This window comes from Castor canadensis, chromosome 3 (assembly GCF_047511655.1).
Source record: "Castor canadensis chromosome 3, mCasCan1.hap1v2, whole genome shotgun sequence".
NCBI lineage: Eukaryota > Metazoa > Chordata > Mammalia > Rodentia > Castoridae > Castor > Castor canadensis.
Genome location: NC_133388.1, coordinates 35,002,223 through 35,017,807, shown reverse-complemented (window position 1 = coordinate 35,017,807; position 15,585 = coordinate 35,002,223). Strand labels below are relative to the sequence as shown.

The 15,585-nt window shown below is 36.4% G+C and overlaps 1 protein-coding gene across 22 annotated transcripts in view; it reads left to right on the top strand.

Moving 5' to 3' along the window:
* Positions 1–15,585, top strand: part of Sipa1l1 (signal induced proliferation associated 1 like 1) — a 316,961-nt gene that overhangs the window by 235,615 nt on the left and 65,761 nt on the right. For all 22 annotated transcript variants that reach the window (XM_074067651.1, XM_074067648.1, XM_074067659.1 and 19 more), the window contains 3 exons: positions 1,430–1,604; positions 9,797–9,900; positions 12,876–13,033. In XM_074067651.1, coding sequence (XP_073923752.1) covers positions 1,430–1,604; positions 9,797–9,900; positions 12,876–13,033 — 437 coding nt within the window. The remainder of the gene's footprint in view (positions 1–1,429; positions 1,605–9,796; positions 9,901–12,875; positions 13,034–15,585) is intronic.

Here is a 15,585-nt window from a genome sequence, read left to right as displayed (position 1 = left end):
GTTTGTGGTCTTGTGTCTCTCTCTCCTGGGCAAGTTACTTTCTCTTCAATTTTCTGACAATCCCTTGTTTATCTGTCAAGCAGTAAGATCTGTATCAAATTATTAAAATTTCATCTCTCCAGGCATGGTGTCATGTACCTGTAGCCACAGTTACTCAGAAGGCCAAGGCAGGAGGAATGTTTGAACTCGAGAGTTTAAGGTCAGCTTTAGCAGCATAGCCAGAATCTGCCTCTTAATTTTTTTTTTTTTCCTAAAATTTCGTCTGTTCCTTCCCCCGCATCTCTCTTTCCTCTACCCTCAAGTGCTGGGGATCGAGCCCAGGGCCTCATGAATGCCAGGCAAGAGTTCTACCACTGAGCTACATCCTCAGTCTCCCTCCCCCACTTTCTTTTTTTTATTGGATGAAAATTTACTGATGCAGTGGCTGCAGTGCCATCCTAGAAATGGGACTGAAGTGCTAAGTATTGTCCTAATGACACAGGAGTGTTTACTTTGCAAACTCAGTCATCAGTGTCTTCTTAAACTTTGTTTGCAGAATGACTGGTCTTTTCAAAGGTGGATAATTGGATTTTTTTTTTAGCAGTTTAGTTACTTTCTTTTTTATTTTAGTTCCATCAAAATATCATCTAGCAGTGGAGACAGACATAAGGTAATTGACTGAAAAGCCATGAAATGGGTACTCATCATTTGTTCATATTAAGTGAATACCTACTACCTTTTTTAGTGATAAATTATTTTTGAATAATTGTTTTGATTAATGTTGTATCATATTTAAATCTCTTCAGTGATTCTTTTTAACAGTAGTTAGGTAAGGAATATTTGCTACCAGCTGACTTGACATTTTAAAGGTTCTCTCCAGGTACTCACCTTTGAGAAAACTATTTGAAAGAGAAGTTTTCTCTAAGTACATTGTTGATGATGCTAGTGCTCTAACAAAGATATAACTAAGTTTAAAATTTAATATATTAGACACATGGTGCTGGGTGACAAGTCTTCTCTCGTTCAAAAAAGGGGGGATATTAATAGACTTTTCAGTGTAAAACAATTTATTTTAAAGTATTTTCTTGTAAAGCCGACCTCTGCTTTTAAATTTGTAAAGGGGGGGGGAGATCATTGTGATGCTGTTTCTTAAAGCCTCCTTTTGTGCTTTGTAACACATGAAAAGAAACTTCCTAAAATACCAGCATCTGTTCTAATGATGTATGATTATAGCATACAGGAATTTTTCATTTACTGTTCCTTAATTCATGAGGAATATAAATGTCTTCTTCAATGTAGATTTTGGGTCAGAGACAGAATTAAAACAGAAGGACCTCAAGGAAGGATGTTAGCAATTTGCCAGGCATGTGCCCTTCAGGACTTACTAGCACTGATGTGGGACAGAGCGTATCTGCTAATATTTACATGCATTGTATTGCCTGCTCCACAGCTGAACTATCAGCAGAAGGTAGGCATCATGTACTGCCGAGCTGGCCAGAGCACTGAAGAAGAGATGTACAACAATGAATCAGCGGGCCCTGCCTTTGAAGAGTTTCTTCAGCTCTTGGGAGAACGAGTTCGCCTAAAAGGATTTGAGAAGTATCGTGCACAGCTTGACACCAAAAGTAAGGAATGCTTGTGTCTTCCTCCTATGCTTGTCTTCCTCCTGCTGTGTCATGTGCATCTGCTAAGTCATCTATAAAACAACAGTGACATTTATTGTAGAAAACTAGTGATGGGGACAATACAGCCAGCAAAAGAGGGTGCAGCATCCAAACAGTTGAGAAACATAATCAGAGTAGCTAGAACTGAACTATAAGAAAACAGTGTCCTCAGAGGTGTGAATGGAATAGGGCATTGGACACACATAATGCTGAATTGGTCCTTGGTGAAGTCAAGTGTAAATTGTATTACATTTAGCTGAATGTTAGGGTGATGACAATCTACAGAAATGTTCAAACTAATCATAAGCTCTGGAATATTTTACTGTTACTAATTCATTTCATAATCCTCATCCTTGTGTCTGTACTCAGCCTAGGGTTTTCTTTTTTCTTTTTATATTCTTTTAATACCTAGGAGGTTTTGTATTGCTTGTTTCTATTACAGTTCCAGAGTCTTTCTTAATCTCGAGGAAAATAGGCTTTTTAGCTTTGATATTAATTTGGTTCATAAAGTGTGTTTATTAAAGGTACAGTAATGAAACAGTCTGTTTAATTATGGTACATAAACTTACAAGGGTGTCCACTCCAGTTCCCCAGGTTGCTAATAAAATAGTTAAGTTCTCAATATCTATTTGGTTCGAGCATGTTGACTATTGCTGCATATCTACATGGAGGCAGTTTTAAATTTTATCTCAAAATCCATCCAGAGACACCTGTGACCTGTTTTTCTTTGAGAGGGTCTTTGGATTAGCACATCTTATTGCAGTCTATAGTAATCTCTGATTTTTTGGACAGGAAATTAAATAAGGAGTTGAGTCATGAAAACAGAAAAGCATTCATAAACTCCACTGCAGGGAAGAATTTCCTGTTGCCATGGTTTTGCTGTTGCCAACTTGGAAACGACATGCAAGAAAGTCTATTAAAACCCATAAATAGCCTAGCCTCTTACATATTATTATAATGTTCTGTACCCTGCTTGCAACTGCATAAGATGTTAAATCTTTATGTCCCTTGAACTCTTTTTATCCAAATATTCTGATATTCACCCTATATAATTCATTCATATTGTCCCAGTTTGTCATGTTGTATAAATCATCACCACAGAGAACTATTAAAAGGATCTGGCTGGCATGACAGCTCAAGCCTATAATCCTAGCTACTCAGGAAGTAGAGATCCATAGGATTGTGGTTTGAAGCCAACCCTGAACAAAAAGTTAGCAAGACCCATCTCAACCAATAAGCCAGATGTGGTACTTGCTTGTCATCTCAGCTGTGTGGGAGATACAGGTTGGAAGACTGTAGTCTGAGGCCAGCCTGGGCAAAAACACAAGAACCTACTTGAAAAATAACTGAAGTAAAATGGGCTAGGGCAGGGCTCAAAGTAGGTAGTAGAGCACCTGCTTAGAAGGTACGAAGTCATGAGTTCAAACCTCAGTACTGCCAAAAAAAATAAATAAATATACCAAGAAAGAACTATTGAATTGACCTGAGAAGAAAGTGTATAAGGAGTGCTGTAATTCTATAGATGAGTGATCAGGTTAGGAGTTAATAAGGTTATATATTGTTTGTGTGTTTATACATTCCAGCTATCTCTTCATGATGAAGGGAGACATGATAAATGTATAGCTGGGATTTAGTTAAACAGTGTGGCATCTAGAAAGGCAGTGGAATAAGCAAAGTTGCACTTTGTGCACATTTTAGCCCAATATCCCAACAACTTTGAAGACTAGAGGGAGATGAGCCTCGATTGGCCAACGGTTCTCTTAACTACACAGTTTTAGAATAATACAATACTCTCAGCAAGGAAGTGTTATTTTTCCTTGAACTGGCTTTGAAAAGTACTTCAATCTTTTGAGGTATACCACCTCCTGAGGAGAATTCAATTTCCTTTTGTGTCCTTTCTGATTGTATCTTAGCCTGTTTTCCTTTGCTATTCAAATACCTGAGGCTGGATAATTTGTAAAGAAAATAGATTTATTTAGCTCTTTGGTTTAGAGGTCCAAGAGCATGACTCTGGCTTTTGCTTGGCTCTAGTGAGGGCTTCATGGTGGATGGCAACCCAGTGGTGAGGGCACATACGGGAGAGAGATGAGAGAGGAAAGACAGTGAGATCAGAGAGGACAGTCTTAAATTTTTTTTTTTTATCACAACCCCTTCTTATGGGAACTAACTCACTCTGCAAGACCAGTACTAATTCCTTATGAGGACAGTGCCCCCAAATGATCTAACCACTTTCTACTAGGTCCTACCTTTTCAGGTCCTACCATCGCCTAATGCTACTACATTGAGGACCAAGCCTCCAGCACATACAACCTTCAGGGACACCTTCAAACCATTTCCAAACCATAGCAGAGTATCAGCTTTCCTAAAGTGAATGAAAAGAAGGAAAGTGCCAGGCACCAATGGCTCACTCCTGTCACCCTGGCTACTTGGGAGGCTCATCTCAGAAAGATGGTGATTTGAGGCCAACCCCTGTCTTATACTTGATAGGCAGAAGCTTTAACCAATTGAGCCACATCCTCAGCACCATGCTTTAGCGTGGAAATTCCTGTTAGTGTATCGTCAAGCCCATTGTGTTCTTCCTTCCTTTCACAGTTAGTGTCTTAATTCTTATTAATTCTATCTGATGAGATTGCCATTAAGATATTGTTATTATCAGGGCCACATTTTTATAGTAGTTACTTCAAAGTTTTCATTTGCTAATCCTATCACTTTTCTCATTTGGGCTTCCTTCTTTGGATTTTCTCCTATTTGGGGTTAGATTTTGCTACTTCACGTCTGGTTGTTTTTGATTAGATACTGGATGTTGTGAATGTTTCATCATTGAGTGTCTGGATTTTTTATCTTTAAGGAATGTTGAGTTCCATGTGGACAGTCAGTTAACTCATTAAACAGCTCGATCTTCATGAGTCTTGCTTTTAAGCTTTCTTGAAGTACATTTAGAGTACCCTTTACTCTCTGGCTAATGTGGCCCTACTACTAAGGCGTTCCTTTTTTTGTATCTGACTGTCTACCTATTCAATGACGTGCCTCTACTGTGGCTATTTATGACTGGATTGTTTTCCAGTTCTGTGAACTATGTGAATTCTTTGGTTTACAGTTAGCTGGTAGTTCTATCCCTAATAGTTTTTCTTTGCTTGGTTTTGGAATTTAACTACGTGCATATGCATTTTACTATTCAGCCCAAGACTCAAGGGAACCTTACTCAAATTTGTGAGCCTCTTTCACTCCATGGTTTCTTCTTATTGGGTACTCTGCCTAGCAGATATTGAGTACTGCTGACTTCCTGAACTCCAGTCTGTTGTGGTTTTGCCCTTCCAAGTCTTGTTCTGTACCATTGCCCTAAAAGTACCCCTACCTAGAAAACAGGGCCTCACAGACCTCATCAGTTTGTCAGTGTTTTTTTCTCGGGACCACTATCAAATTCTCCCTCTTGCCCAATGTTTGTAAACAGTTGGCTCAGATATTTTGCCAATATTTCTAATTTACAATGGGAGTGTGAGTCCTGTATCAAGAACCCTGTTATGGCTGAAAGCAGAAATCCCAGATATTGTGTGTGTGTGTGTGTGTGTGTGTGTGTGTGTGTGAATTGGCTGCTTTAGATTAATCAACATGCCCATGGTTAGATAGCTGGTAAGCATTAGAGAAATAGAACAGGATCCTAGTGGTACAGTTAATGAAGTGTTCAGAGAAAGTAATACAGTGAATCCCTATGCCTGGCCTTCTGGCTCTGTCTTTCCCTCTCCCAAGCCATTGGACCAATGATAGTTGGTGGTCTCATGAGACAGCTCTGCTTGCCATGTGTTGTTATTATATTCAGGTTTTATATGTCTGTGGACCAGTGAGAAACTCAGGAGGGGAAGAATTGATTGAATTATTGAATCATTTCTTCTTTTTCATAATTATCTGTATAGAGTTCATTTCTTCATCTCAGAAATAAGGACTTATAGTGAACACATAAGCTACAAATAAATATGTCATATGCTAGAACCAGTTCTACTTATGAAGAAATTTTCAGTAATGGCTTTTTTTAACCCTCCTTTTTTGTTTCCTTATTTGGATGACATAGCCTCTAATTAGTTATCATTGCCTCAACTACAATAAATAGAAAAGCAAACTTCCTACCAAGCAGCTTATTATATTAAAGCAGCAGACCACCCTTATTTTAATCTATGCACATGGATTATTAGTTGGGAAATGATTTCCTGACTGAGTCTTGTTTGTCAAGTCAGCACATGGGAGACTTAAAAGCACTTTGCAAAGCATTTCTTCAAAACCCTGCCCTCATTAATTTGCGTCAATATTGGTGTTTGTTGCCGCCTCCAGTTTTGAGCAATGCTGTGAAAGCAGTTGAGATTGACAGTTTTAGAAGAGACTTGAACTTTTCATAAAGAAAATTAATTCTTCATTAGGAATACATAAACTTTGACAGGGAAAAGAGAAACTACTACTTAAATCCTTGCACATGCAAAGAGCTTTTTATCCAACTGAATAAAATTTAAAATTTTAAACAATGCATTTATTAAGCATCTTTTATAGGCTTGCACTTTCATATACTTTATTTTACATAATTCTTCCACCAGTGAGAATAGTGAGGAACAGAGCAGTGAAGTGAAGTGTTCCTACTCATTTAGCAAATGATACCATTGGCATTCCAGTTCAGGTCTTCTTCCTTCCAAGTTGTGAATCCATGTCATTACAGGTACCTTATAACATGCGCAGCAGTAGAAAATAGTAGTTGCTGACTCTTAGGTGCCAGCCTCACACTATCTCTGTCCTTGTCTCTCAATATGTTTACAATTTTGAGAAGCCATAACTCCCATGAACTTTCTTTGGATTAACTCACTCAATTTGAATTTGATGGTCATAGTAAAAGAATATACTATAAACTCTTCTTCATTCCATCTTCACTGAAGTAAAGTAACCTATCTCCTGTCCATGGCTAGAGATACTTTTTTTAAAATTAGAAAATACAGTAGATGCCAGAGCAGGTGGAATTCTTGACTTTCCCAGCTACTTCACTGATGAGTGAAATACTGCTGTCTCAGTTTCTGAAGCATGACCTCATCTCAAATACATGCCAGTGTTCCAAAAGTTCACACCAAGCTCCTGCTGTGCTTCCGTACCACCCTCACCCCCCAGATTCTGAAGCACAGTTGCATACACTTGAGATCTGGGAATGTAAGTGAATAGGGGACTTAAATGAATGGTCCCTAATATCCAGCTGACTATTACAGCATTTCAGACCCAAAACCTGTCTATGATTTTGTCTTGCATTTGTTATGTTACTTTTCTCCTTTTGTTCATAGACATTTTTTTAGTTGGGGTGCTAGGGATAGAATTCAGGATTTTACAAATGCCAGGCAAGTTCTCTTCTACTGAGCTATACCTCCAGCCTCCATAGATATTTAAAGCTAGGAACTTTCCAGAAATTTAGTAGCATCTAATTTTTTTGTAAGCCTATCCTTTAGTTCTAAGAAAAGGTTATATGGAAGGTTTTCTGATTCAGATTCACATACATGCACCTTCATCATACATGTATTTGACTACTTAAAATTAACACAGTTGTGATGAAAAAAAAAGTCAAGGTTGAGTTTTGACATTGGCTGCACTTTGAAACTGCTTCTGCAGACTTACTAATTTGTTCATACAGCTTCAAGTGAAGTGCTTACTGTAGGATACTGTCACTTTTCTATGCCATTCCAAAGCAGCTGAGTGTAGTCTTACCATTTCTCAACTGTTCAGTGTCTTCTTATCTACTTTGAATATTGAAGTTTAACTTTCTTATTTAATTTATTTATTTAGGTTCTTTTGACATAGGGTTTCACCTGTGAAGCCAGGTTAGCTTCAAACTCATGATCCTCCTTCCTCAGCTTCATAAATGTTGGGATTATAGGCATACACCACCACACCTGACTGGAAGTTTTACTTTCCGTGACTTAACAGTAAAGTATGCACTACATTAGAGGTTATATGGCAGTTATTGGAGTCATTGGTGGTGTGAGTTGGAGGTGGGTCATGTAATTGTCAAGGTGATCCATAGAATGGCTGAATTTCCTGTTTCAATATTGAAGCTTCATCCAGATACGAGGTAGCATTATTTTTCTGTCCCTTTACGAGCATCTTCTCTTTAGAGACTGACTGCTCAATATATTCTTCATTATCAAGATTAAAAGCATATTTTTCCTTTTTCTGGTTGTAATTATATTACAACTTGCATATTTCATGGTTTCGTGATCACTAAAAATACAAGAGTAAAAACATTGAAGAATTTTCCATTCTCCCTGGTAAAGTTTAGCAGCTCTATTATATACATAGCAATTTCAGGATTTTGGCAATTCTTTCTTCTCAGAAAGGAAATTTTCATTATTTTGACCTTTGTCTCATCTCTACAACTTTTGAAACTATTTCCAAACTGTTGAAAATATCAATAAAACTCTGGGATTTCTAAAGATTGCCCAGAAAAAGACTGGTCAAGTAGCATACACTGTGTAAAATGAAGCATATAAGATGAGAGAAAGGGCTGGGCATAGAAAAACGAATTATCTTCAGGCTTATCTTCTGTATCAGTTTTCCTCTCTGCCAGTAATCCTTATAGCATCAGATAGACCTAAAGAAAACTGTAATAAATAAATACTGGTGACAGTCTTCTTTCTAGTTCATTAATTTTGCTTAAAATTGACTTGAAACACATGTAAGTACATGTCAAAGCTGATACATTCACCTTAAAGTTTTAAAATGTACTAAGCAAGTCTGCAGATTATTTGTTCTTTGTACTTAAGGCTGATCCTAAATAGTTCATATTGCTTTATTATAGTAATTTACAGTCTTTTTTGGTGGTGATCATTAACATTTATATTTTTCTTTGGTAGTTGTATGTAGCTGTATATTTTTGCAAAGTCATCTTTGTTCTATTTTTAGCTTATTTTTAAACCTTTGCATTTTACATCAGCTTCAAAATGCAGATCCTCCACTAAGCTCAAGCTTGAAATTTAGGGCTCTAAAACATTTTTCTAAAGCTGTCAGCAAGTCATAGTTGTAGTCTATGCTTGGAGGAATACCCAAGGGCACTGAAGCTACTTCATTAGAGTTACATGGACTGCTTACTAACACTAGATTCCTCGTTTGAGGCCCCACACCCATTGTACAGCATTCTAGTGTGAGGCCTGGGAGTCTGCCTTTTAAACTAGCTCCCCCGGCTGATGGTTTGCATACTGCATTTTGAGGGCTACTGCCTTTTGGGATATGACAGAGCCTTGTTTTACAGCATCGTTCTCTAAAGTGCAACACTATTTTGGTCCTCAAATATGGTTGATGGAGGCTTGAGTTTACCCAGAATGAATGCACTTCTGTTGCTTTTGGAGCCTGTAAGTCCAGGTACTCTGGTACTAAACAGATAGCACCTTTCAGCTAGGCAATTTGTTAATTCTCTTCTCAGGTTTCCAGGCATTCGTGGGCATGTTGATGCTGAAACGGTTTTTCATTTAGGTGATAGAGATAGTTTTTCCTCAAGGAAGGTGAGAACACAATATACACTTAAGTCTTAAGAAAATTTTTAGACATTGCTCTAATACCTTTGTTCTTCCATGTTACAAGCTTGTTAAATTATCATCTCTTTGTTATAAACAAAATAGTTCTCTCGCTTAAATTAGAAGTATTACAAAAGAGATTCTTGATGTCTGTGAGCGTGGATGGGAAATTATCTTTATTTTCACTGTTCCTAGATTGAAATTTACTGTTTCCTTCAATTAAGAACATAGATAATTAACTGTAGTAGTATAAGCTATGTCTGTGATTTTATTTCCTGTAGAAAGTAGATATTTTTGTACTTATTGTTGCAGATATCTCAATATATTGCCTGTCTCATTATATAAATCTTGTGTGTAGCATATCTTTAAATTCGTATCTTCTGAATTAATTGATTTTTTGAGATCATAGCTGTTTTATTTTTTGCATTCACAAATATTTTGAGAAGGGATCCAATCTATAAGCTTCATTAGATTGCAAGAGAGGATCGGGTATTAAAAAAGGGTTGAAATACCTATAATCGGTCTTTTCTAGAATCTTCTTTCTATACCATTTTTGAGATATTTCTCTTAAATTTTGTTTTTCTAGTTCTTATAGTCATCTCATTATTATGCATTTTTTAACTGTAGCTGACTCCACTGGAACCCATTCTCTGTACACAACATACAAAGACTATGAAATTATGTTCCATGTTTCTACCATGCTCCCGTACACACCTAACAACAAGCAACAGGTAAGAGATTCTCATGTTATCCGTGTTTTCCCCCTCAATTCATTTCCCCAAAAGCCTAAGTAGCAAGTTTGTAAAATTTGAAACCAGAATTTAGTGTTGCACCTGTCGCAGCAGCAGGAAGCTTTGTGCTTTGTGCAAGTAAGGAATAGCAAATGAGCTGAAAATAATGAAGAGACACAAATTTTAGGTGAACAGCCAGCTGGATGGCTTTGTGAATTAATCATTTGCTTTTTCACCCACGGGGATTGAAGTTTTCATGAAATCTGAAGAGAACAAGTTGAAATGATGGTGATTAGATGACTCTGCAGGGTTGCAAAGAGCATACACAAGTGGGTGAAGCGTCATCTCAAGAGCCCGATGCAAAAAGCAGAAAAGTAATGTTTCATTTAGATTTCAAAGGAAATTTAGTATATCAACATGGAGAAAAGTCAAAATAAGTGTTGATGGGATCTCAAAATAATGTTTTTAACAGTTCATCGGGAGCTAGCAAGGAAGTTAAATAACAATTGTGTCTGTGTACATCATACCTGAGCGTCTGCCTGAAGAAGATCTCAAAGTACAATGCCTAATTACTAAAATGTAACTGAGACAGTAAAATGTAGAAACTAAGACATGACAGAGTCTTGTGGAGGAAAATGGAAACTGGCAGCACTGTTGTAGAGAATATATGGAATTGGTTTTTTTTTTTTTTAAAGTTTGAAATAAATGATAAACTGAAATTTAGATTTGTTAGCTCTCTAGTTAGCAGACTTCTTTTCATAGTTATTATAAACATACATGTGCAATCCAGACTTACTTCTGACCTTAAAGTGGGTATTGATTTTTGTTATTGTCAGTTGTTGTACTAACATAACACAGGCCACCTGCAGAATGAATCACATCCTCTTTCATAGAATTTAACACTGATCAAATCTAATGCTTCATCCACTTTAGGTTTGATTAAATCACAAATCTAGGTAACAAAATTTGGCCTTTCCTGATTATCAGAGTAATCAAAAATAGGAAACAAAGCAATGATTCAGCTATAAATCTGAAATAAACCTATTTTAAGATTAAGCTCCCTAATCTAGACTTTCTTTGCAGTTTCCTTTATACAGACTCCAAGTTCTAGATTTCTCTGAGAGAAAAATACCATGCTGAGAAAGATATGCAAGATTTCTTATTCTGACCAATGTGTAGAGAAAAAGCTTAAGAACATGAACAAATGATCTTTCAAGGGGAGTTAAAGGCTGATTCTATCTGATTACTCAGAAGAAAAAGATGAGATTTGTCAGGGTAACAAGAGTTGATTGTTCCTAAGTTAATTGAAGTACTAGGCAGAATGGGTTTTCATTTAAGTGGACAACTATCTAAATTATTAAATTTTGGGATTCAATCAAATCAAAAATTTTATGGTTGTAAATCAGAATGAGAGAGTAATTCTACATATTATGACATTTTCATTCCCTAGCTGATGAATTTATTTTTTTCTCACTCTCTTTCTCTCTCTCTCTCCATATATAACTTTGTTTGGAAAAATGTAAAGAATGTATCTTTTTAAATCTTTTTGCATGCATTTTAATTAAATTATGTATAGCAAGCATAAGATTGATCAGTGGATTTGTTTCTATTTGGGCCTTTATTAAGATTTTTATTTCACATGTCAAGATGTATGTTGAAAGAGTGAAATTGTATGAAAAGATACTGACATCATCTGTGCAGGAATGATGAGCATATAGATAAGTAGCACGTTTGTGTCTAAGATCCTGAGTATGTTAATAATCTTTATTTGTTGGTATATTTTGAGTAGCATTTCATTCAGTCCAGCTCTGATTTTCATAACACCTGATTATATATCATGTCTAAAAATGAAGTAAAATGATAAAATGCCTGATTGGAAGATCATTTGGGGTGCCTTCAAGTTCCTAAGGTTAAAAGTACATTTCCGAACCATCCTAAATCCTAATTCTCAGTCCGAATCTAAAAGGCTGTTATTTCTCCTGGCTGACAGTCAATACTGGATCATTGATTTTACTGATAATTTGTGTGTCTCAGTGTCACTAGATCATTTTATTTAATTTGATTTATTTATTTAAGCAAGCAGTACTGGTGTTTGAACTCAGGGCCTTGTGTTTGCTAGGCAAGTACTTCCACTTGAGTCAGGCCTCCCAACCTGCATCACTAATGAATTTTAAAACAAGTTTTATAAGTACAAGCTTATGTCTAATAGATAGTTTATAGATGTCACATTTAGTTTTTTTCTCTTAAGAACTCCCATAAGTATGACAAATACAAGTTTTGTTTAATTTTTCTTTATAGTACTGAATTAAATTGTAAGTCCTCCCAAAGAGACACTGGTGTAGAATGATTTGGTGTGCCTGGATTTGAAAACCACCTATATTAAGCACCAATTAACATAAGTTTGGTCTAACGTAACTTTCTCTGTAACTCAGCAAGCTGTTGAAAACTAAAATGTAATCTGCCTTTAAATTGTTGCCACATTTGAAATATTATTAATTTTTATATTCCCAGATAGTGACAAAAAAAGTCTATTAGAAAAAAACTTAGCCAACATTTTCTTTAAACAACGCCAATTAAACCAGAACAGAAATTGCGTTGTAATTACTTCAGTGGTTCTCATCTCTAAATATCTTCCCCCGTGGCAAATTTCTTTCCTATATGAAAGTGAAACAAAACTGCTGTTATAGAAACTGAAGGTTTGGAGATCCGGGACTTGGCATAAGAGGCCAGAGATGAGTTGGATCTCATCTCTGAATGGCTGTGTCTTTCATACAACTTTCAGAATATTCATTTCCATAGTCTTCCTTGGAGGGAATAATAAGACAGGCTAAGAGACTGACAATAACTGTGTTGATTACCTACACTGATGTGTACTGATTAGTAATGAATGTGTTAAATATAGTTACATAAGGGAATTGGGGAGGGTGGAAATTGGAGCATTGTCATTTATGTTGGTTGCTTATTTTTTCTTGTAGCTCCTACGGAAGCGGCACATTGGCAATGACATTGTAACAATCGTTTTCCAAGAGCCCGGAGCACAGCCATTTAGCCCAAAAAACATTCGGTCTCACTTTCAGCATGTTTTCGTCATTGTCAGGGCTCACAGCCCCTGTACTGACAGTGTCTGCTACAGGTATGTGTCAGTGCTACAAGAGTGGCTAGGTGGTCATTGGCTAGTTGTTATGTAGAGGCACCATCCTGCTCTGCTTTCTAAGTGGCAAGGGGGAGTCCATTACTGTTACTCACTTTGTCTTCACATTGTGTATGTAGTTGGCTAAATTTGCATGATGACATAACCTGCTGATGTTGGCATTCCCCAGACTTGTTGGTTAGATACCTGCTGTTTCCATTTGCACCTCCTCCTTAGGTAGGGTCCTTCATCCATACCATCTGGTCATCAACTAGCTAATTACTCATACTGCTAATTATATATTTTTTTGGTGTGACAGGAACAGAGAAGAATGATCATAATAATCAGGAGAGAGAAGTTCATTTTTTAAACATTATTGGGATTTAAAAAGCCCAAACCCTTGCTTAGGACTCTAAGATAATTTCTTCGTATAATCTCAGAGGCATTTCTATGCTGTATTGGGCATCTTGGTATTGTTTCAAATACCCTGAGCATTTGAATATTCCATCTTCCGGATTCATGCAGAGGATTGCATAGGGAGAAGCTAAACCACTTTTGAATGGGCACTAGGGAGTTTGGGGAATGGAAAGCCACATGATTTCTTTTGTCTTTTCAAGCCTTTGTCTAAATCAGTTCTGTCCAATAGAAATATAATGTAAGGCACATCCTAATTTATATTTTCTAATAGGCAGATTTTTAAAAAGTAGTAAGAAATAGGTAGAATTAATTTTAACACTGTTTTTGACCCAGCATTGTTTTATTTACCAGATATATCTAAGTATTAATATTCCAACCAGAATTAACACATAATTTAAAATTTTTTAAATTGTTGCAACACTTAACATTTTTTGGACTGTTTGCATTCTAGGATACATTTTAGAATTAAAGTATGTCTCAGGACAGACTTGACCTGTTTCAGGAGTTCATAAAATTTACAATTGAAAAATTAGAATTGAGTAGATCCACTCCAAGCATACTTTTTAAAAGCTTTGGACCAACTTAAATATCACACTGTAAAATGTATATTAATTAAAATTTAATATAATTTAATATTTCTTGGTCACAATAGCCACATTTCTGGTGCTCAGTAGCCACTTGGGGCCAGTGGCCACCATAGTGAGTAGCATAAGTCTAATCAAATTGCTAAGGTCACCAGATGCTTCCTTCACTGTTTAGCTCTTGTATTTTTATCACACACACATGCTCACACACACTCCAAAAATGATGATTTTTGTTCTCTCTTATTTTGAATCTTTGTAACCCCACCATGTGGGGATGGGGGTGTCCTAGCACCCCTACTCATGACATGTAAGTATGTCTGGAATTCCCTTGTTGTCAAGCTTGTCTGAGGCCCCAACACATTGTTTTTTCATCTGTGAGTTTAAGACATTTGTAAATCCAAGATAACTTATCCTTTTGTAGCTTCACTGAGATAAATCACAAAAAATTATAAAATAGTGACTTTTTCCTACTGTAAACTTAAGATATCAAATTTATCACTGATCTTCTTAAATGAGGTGTGTTTCTTGGGGTGTGTGGGATGTCAGGAGATATCTGAAGGCCCAGAATAAACAGAGTTCCTCTCTTGCAGACTTTAATGCTAAAGTTAGGGGAGAAGAAAGGGCTTATTTTTTTCATTAAAATAAATATATTATGAAGTAGAGTAGGAAATTTGTATCAATTTTAACATGATCCATGGGTCCTCAAAGAATTTTTTAACTGAGTTTTCCCCAGACCTCAGACACTCTCCACACTACTAGGGATATGAATTAAAAAACCTCTTTCAGTAACTCTACTATAGTAGAAAAGTTTAGAGATGTATTGATTTATTCTAATTTTATTTAAATCTGATTTAACTTTCACCCTAAGTAATCTAGTTAGAGTAAATCAAATGTTTTTTATCATTTAAAACTTTAATTCTTGGCCCTACCTTTTTCCAGTAGGAACATTCATAGACTTTTCTACTGGTACCTGAAGTGTAGAACATGGGACCATCATTTTCTCCAGGAGCCGTCTTACTGTAACAATATAGGGAAGCTGAAGTTTCAAGGAAATTTAAGAAAGTGGGATTCATTATGTGTGTTTTGAAGAACAGACAGATGGAATTCAATGAGAACAAGAGGAATAAGTTCAGGAGTGCTGAGTGGTGTGTGCTGAGCATGGAGACAGAAGGAGAGTGGAAAACACAGGAGGCTCCTAATATAGAGAAGAAAACTAGGCAGTAGAGGTCTTTTGAATGCTGGGCCAACAAAGTAACCCTGTATAAATAGAATTTTAGGAAATTTTACCCTGTATCACCATGCAAAGCAGTTTATATACAAAAAGATAAATTTGGAAGTTGTCTATTTATCTTTTACTATTTCTTTTATTCAGTATTTATCATGTAAGTACTATCTTGACCCTGGGATATAACAGAAGAACAAAAGAAAATTTCCACAGTGGATCCAGAGATAAGGTCCTGAAATAATGTGGTGGTATACCTCCCTAAGGGCTGGAAAGTTTAGCCAGTTAACCTTGAATAGTCTTGACATAGCCAAGAGCTCAGAAATCAGCCA